The sequence below is a fragment of the Bison bison genome, unplaced genomic scaffold (genome assembly GCF_000754665.1).
Source record: "Bison bison bison isolate TAMUID 2011002044 unplaced genomic scaffold, Bison_UMD1.0 scf7180017864166, whole genome shotgun sequence".
Taxonomy (NCBI): Eukaryota; Metazoa; Chordata; class Mammalia; order Artiodactyla; family Bovidae; genus Bison; species Bison bison.
Window position 1 is genome coordinate 1,345,015 of NW_011494738.1, and position 6,000 is coordinate 1,351,014.

General features: G+C 40.7%; 1 protein-coding gene across 1 annotated transcript in view; it reads left to right on the forward strand.

Annotated features, from left to right (window-relative positions):
- RTN4 (reticulon 4) overlaps positions 1-2,914 on the forward strand; it is a 75,982-nt gene extending 73,068 nt beyond the window's left edge. The window contains exons 7-10 of the mRNA XM_010841696.1: positions 544-613; positions 1,235-1,281; positions 1,473-1,531; positions 1,917-2,914. Coding sequence (XP_010839998.1) covers positions 544-613; positions 1,235-1,281; positions 1,473-1,531; positions 1,917-1,959 — 219 coding nt within the window. The 3' untranslated portion in view covers positions 1,960-2,914. The remainder of the gene's footprint in view (positions 1-543; positions 614-1,234; positions 1,282-1,472; positions 1,532-1,916) is intronic.
- Positions 2,915-6,000: the final 3,086 nt, after the last annotated feature.

Genomic DNA, 6,000 nt, shown 5'->3' on the forward strand with positions numbered 1-6,000 from the left:
GGCTGTTAAAACATTTATTACTGGGGAGAAGGTCTTTCTGATCCTTAATAAAATGCTAGAGCTGATATTTTGGGTACTTGAGACATAGTCTCCTTGCACCATTATTGCTTATTCAGATATATGTCTGAGTCATTCAGCTCATTTAAATCTTGAATCACTTGTTGGTACTTTAAAGTCATTTTCAATAGTTAATTCTCACGATAGCTTTCCAGTCTTTCCATTTTAGAAGTTGAATACTGTAGTAGAGCTGGGGGGGGCAAGGTGGTGACCTTTGTTACGCTTTCTGATTTTAGGGGAAACAGAATCAACTATTTGGTAATGTACTTCAGAGGAAAATGAATCATATCTATTAACTGTTTTAATTAGATTCTGGAATTCCTGAATCAGCCTGGCAGCTTAGTGAAATATCCATATTGTTTTTACCAAATCTCCAAGGAGTATGCCTATAGTAGTTTGGCATTTACATGGGATGTATTTATTTGAAGGTTTAATTTTAAAACTTTACTTGAATTTTGTCTTTAATTGGCTGTTATTCTCTTACAGTTTGCAGTGTTGATGTGGGTATTTACCTATGTTGGTGCCTTGTTCAATGGTCTGACACTACTAATTTTGGGTAAGTCTACAAAACCAACAGAATGAAACATTTTTAAAAAGATTGGGGACTTCCTGGCAGACTAGTAGTTAAGACTCCATATTTCCACTGCAGAGGCCATGGGTTTGATCCCTGGTGTGGGAACCAAGATCCTGCATACTGCACAGCACAGCCCACCATCCCAGCGCCGCCCCCCCCCCCAAAAAATGGTGTGCAACGAACTTTAAGATGTTTTAGTGGAAAATATTCTTATATTGTAGAAAAAATAGAGGGATATACATTAGAGGTTGTGATCTTCTTAAATAAATTGCTAATACTTACATTATTTATGGAAATGCCACTTTACTTCCTGAAGACTGCTCCAGCAGTGATAAACCAGATCAAGAGTGGCCTTATTTGATGTGCAGTCATATGTCTGACTAACTAGGGATGCCTATATTTTATAAAGTCTGTAATGTGAAGCCAGGAGTGGCTCCTGGCTCCCTTGGTTAATTCATTGCTCTGCCCACCAGCAGCTGTGTCTCCCTGTATTAGGAACATTCCTGGCTATCTGAAAAGAGTGCTGCCAGTCTGATGACTGTGGTATGATTTAGGGAACAAACACTGCAGTCTCTTTTAAAGCTTGTGTATTTCCTTTTTCAGCTCTGATTTCACTCTTCAGTGTTCCTGTTATTTATGAACGGCATCAGGTAATTTAACTGCAGATTTCAGAATACAAACCTCATTCTCTTATGTGGAACTTAGAAATGTCAGTGCCAGTTTCCAAAACCTTATGAAAAATGAGAAATGTGGCAGTTTCTTAAGCCTTTAATATGTTGGAACACAGTTCTAAGATTTGTTAGCAATGGTAATTTTCTAATAAATTCTTTATCTCTTTCAGGCGCAAATAGATCATTATCTGGGACTTGCAAATAAGAATGTTAAAGATGCTATGGCTAAGTAAGTATTTAAAACCTGCACTTTGTTTTACACTCAGGCGAGGTGTACCGGACTTGGACAGCAGTGCAGTATTTTCATGTTAAGACATAGTAGTCAATTTCAGTCAGACCTACAGTGTGAGTTGCCGGAAGATTTTTTTCCTAACATTTGGATCATTGATTCTGTATCAACTTAACATGTATGTAAGGCTTTCAGTCTATAATTTGTGAGGTCAAGGTGGCAAAATTATAGCTTGTAGTTTGACAGCCTTAGGATTTTATTTCTTGTATAAGCTGAGCAATGTACATGTAAGTCTTGAAGGATAGACATTTTAAGAAGCAGAAAACAAAATATTGTAAATTCACAGTATTTACACTGACATTTTCCCCCTCCTTCTCATTTGTAGAATCCAAGCAAAAATCCCTGGATTGAAGCGTAAAGCTGAATGAGAAAGCCTGAAAGAGTTAACAATAGAGGAGTTTATCTTTAAAGGGGATATTCATTTGATTCCATTGGGGAGGGTCAGGGAAGAACAAAGCCTTGACATTGCAGTGCAGTTTCACAGATCTTTATTTTTAGCAACGCAGTGTCTGAGGAAAAATGACCTGTCTTGACTGCCCTGTGTTCATCATCTTAAGTATTGTAAGCTGCTATGTATGGATTTAAATCGTAATCATATTTGTTTTCCTGTATGAGGCACTGGTGAATAAACAAAGATCTGAGAAAGCTGTATATTACACTTTGTCGCAGGTAGTCTTGCTGTATTTGGGGAATTGCAAAGAAAGTGGAGCTGACAGAAATAACCCTTTTCACAGTTTGTGCACTGTGTACGGTCTGTCTAGGTTGATGCAGATTTTCTGAAATGAAATGTTTAGACGAGATCATGCCACCAAGGCAGGAGTGAAAAAGCTTGCCTTTCCTGGTATGTTCTAGGTGTATTGTGAAATTTACTGTTGTATTAATTGCCAATATAAGTAAATATAGATTATATATATATCTATACATAGTGTTTCACGAAGCTTAGCCCTTTACCTTCCCAGCTGCCCCACAGTGCTTGATACTTCTGTCATTGGTTTTATGTGTGTAGTTCCAAAGCACATAAGCTAGGGAAAAAACGTACTTCTAGGCGCACTACCATCTGTTTTCAACACGAACCGATGCCATGCAAACAGAACTCCTCAACATAAACTTCACTGCACAGACTTACTGTAGTTAATTTTATCACAAACTCTCTGGACTGAATCTAATGCTTCCAAAAATGTTTGCAAATATCAAACATTGTTATGTAAGAAAATATAAATGACGATTTATACAATTGTGGTTTAAGCTGTATTGAACTAAATCTGTGGAATGCATTGTGAACTGTAAAAGCAAAGTATCAATAAAGCTTATAGACTTAAAAGACGTTTCGTATTTTGGTTTCCTGAACCTGCTGTAGAATGAAAGAATTAGACACAGAGGGTGGACTTCGCCTGCACCAGGGTGTGCACTGGCTTGCACTTCCAGAAAGGCTTTAGGCTCAGGGTAGCCATGGTTCATAATTAAATCTATTTGACACATACCAAAATGTTTTTAAATTATGTATTTTTTATACTTTAATTGAAAATAAATTCATGCACCAATATGTTAACATATGGAATACAGTGCAGGATTTATGAACATACATAAAATCATACCATGTGTTTACAAATCAGATTTAAGAACTTTTATTGACACACAGACACTATTGCTCTTTAATATAGTGTGTACATAGATCATCATTGATAAATTTGTTCTTCACATAGTTATTTCAATGCAAGGTTCAATCAGTATGAAAGATCAGTGTACAATATAGGCAGACATGGTTATCACTCAGCATCACCAGTCACATGGAGACAGAAAACAGAATTAGGGCTGCATAGGGACTCTAACTGTGGGCCCAACAACCTATCAGTGGGTTAATGTAAGGCATTAATAAACTGGCATATAAAAATAGCTTAATGAGTGATCTAATCCATTTAGAATGTTGAAGCACTTCTGTGGTAAATGTTAATCTATTTAATTGAAAATGCTTCGTTTCACCGTTCCTCTGAACTGACAACTGAAAATAGCCAGTAACTCAAGACCCAGAATTTTAGTTCACTGACTAGAACGTCTAATTGGTATAATGTATGTGCTCAGAGTCCCAGCCTGTCACCAACCTGCCTTCCAGCGCGTGCCATCGTCATCCCTCTTGTTAGTGGTCAGCAGGTGTCAAGTATGACGGGAGGTGGTCCAGGGTGCCTCTGATTTTCTTGGCCGAGTCACATTCTGTCATCCAGCCAACTCTGAGCTAGATTATTTTGCTTTATAATCTTGAATTACCAAATACTGCTTTGGGCTTAGGAATTTGTTCTGCAGAGATTTTTTGAATCCAGACTTGACCTGTGTCGTTCACCTGAAGCACACCACTGGAATCAAGTCCACCCCACTCTGGGAGCGGCCCTCCCAGGGCAGCCTCCAGGCACCTCCTCTGTTACCATTTTAGGTTCAGTAGGATAAATCAGCTCATCTTCCTGGACCTACTTGAGCTTTTTTTTTTTCCCTTCTTCTATTTTGTAGTAGAGTTTTGTTTTATTTGAAATGTTTAGGATGTTGTGGGTTTGGCACGCAGTATAATGAAACCCACTCTACCCACCCATCTTCCAACACCTGAACTTAAGTTTCTTTGCTGCTCAACTTCAAATAGCCACTGTTTCCCAAGCACATAACTAATATCTTTCCTTTGGGAAGCCTTGACCTAAACACATGACATGGGTGACCAGGAATCTGCTAGGATCCTGTAGCCCTCCTCAGTTTTTAAGTTTTAGCACCATATGAGATAATTTGTGGGAGGTGAGATAGCAGCCCACACAACTGGAAGCTTTCAAAGGCACTTAATGGATATAAAACTCTGCAAACGAAACATTAAAAAAATTAAGTTTCTCAACTTGTTTATACATGGCTCATTTGGTTTTGAAAGCTAAATGTGGAGAACAAAGGCTATCAGTATTTCTAGTATTTCAGTGAATCTAACTTAAGCTGTCCTGTTCAACTTCCTTATTTGTAAAAATGAACATTTTTAAAGTATATAGAAACATAATAGCAAAACATCTTTTGTAAAAGTTTTGATGCAAATTAAAAGCTACATATTGGTTAGGGTAACTGAGGCTTTAAATTTTGTCAGTGGGCTACATTATCAGATAGGATTTCTTCGTCAGTGTAGTGAGTACGTGTAGTTTTTAGTCTCAGGAAGAGAGGCAAGCAGTCTTAACTCAGCACTGACCTTCCCTCTTGACATCCCGGTTTTGGAAGCTCCAGGTGATGGGAGCAGTCACATTTCACCAGCACTTGGAGCTCATGTAGCTTGTTGGCGGCGTGGACCTTTCCCAGCAGCTGGCAGCCAGGAGGTACCTTGTCATGGTCTCTGTGGTTGCCAGCCGTGGTGGCAGCAGGAAAGCGGATTCCGGCATTTACAGGCATCGCCACACAAATACACTGAAAAGACAGACCAAACATGTTGCGGGGCTGGACATCACAAAAGTCACTCTTGCCAAGAGCTCCAGAGTCAAGCTCAGGCTGAACATTTTGATTTCAATTTTAGAAGACAAACCAGGGATCTTGCCACCAATGAAAGGTCTATTGGTTATTTTTTTTTTAAGGTCTATGTTATCTGTTTGGTCTGGCTCTTTCAGCATGTCCCTTCTGAACGGGAGGACTGCTGGCAGCTTGACTTCACACTTCTCTCTTGTTACCACTGAAGAGGTTTTATCAGCTCCACTCAAGCAGGAGAGCTCTTTCTAGTGTTCAGCACAGGGCCGGGGTGACAGGAGCCCATGGCTGCCAGGCTGAGGGGGCCCTGTGTTGGGAAGGTGACATCCAAGCCCTTTATAGTGACCGACAGCCCCCTCAGATCTCCAGGTTAGCTTCTGTGTCCTGTGGCTGCTTGTTCACGGTCTGGTTGGTGCTGCTCTGGATGGGGGTCCTCCTGCCCCTCCCCACCCCCGGAGCTGCTGTTGGCCCTCTCTCAGCAGCTCTAAGTGCCTGCGGCAGTTGACACAGTGGCCTGGAGATGGATGTTTCCGGGGGGCCAGCAGAAAGCATCCTTTGGGGCCATTTTCTACAAAATGCTTTTGGGTAGAAAGTGGGTTAAAATGCTCTACAGGTACCTTTTCCACAACCTTACTCAGACTACTAAAAATGCACGTGTTTCTTCTTGATGCCCCTGTGAGCCCAGTCCTCAATTGAACAGAAACCTGTATCCATGTTTCTGTAAAGCTCTTCATCCACATGAGATGTGGAGAAGCTGAATGACTTCGGATGACCTCGTGCTGGTCCCCCACACTCTAAATAAGAAAGGCCCTTGGTGGAGGGACACGAGAGAGCTCCTTGGATAGTGTCTCTGGAGTAGGCTGCTAGGGGGTCCTTCCAAAACCTTGGAAGACCAGTCATGCCTCCCAGAGCATGAGGCCTGTTTCTCCCTGAGCAGTGGT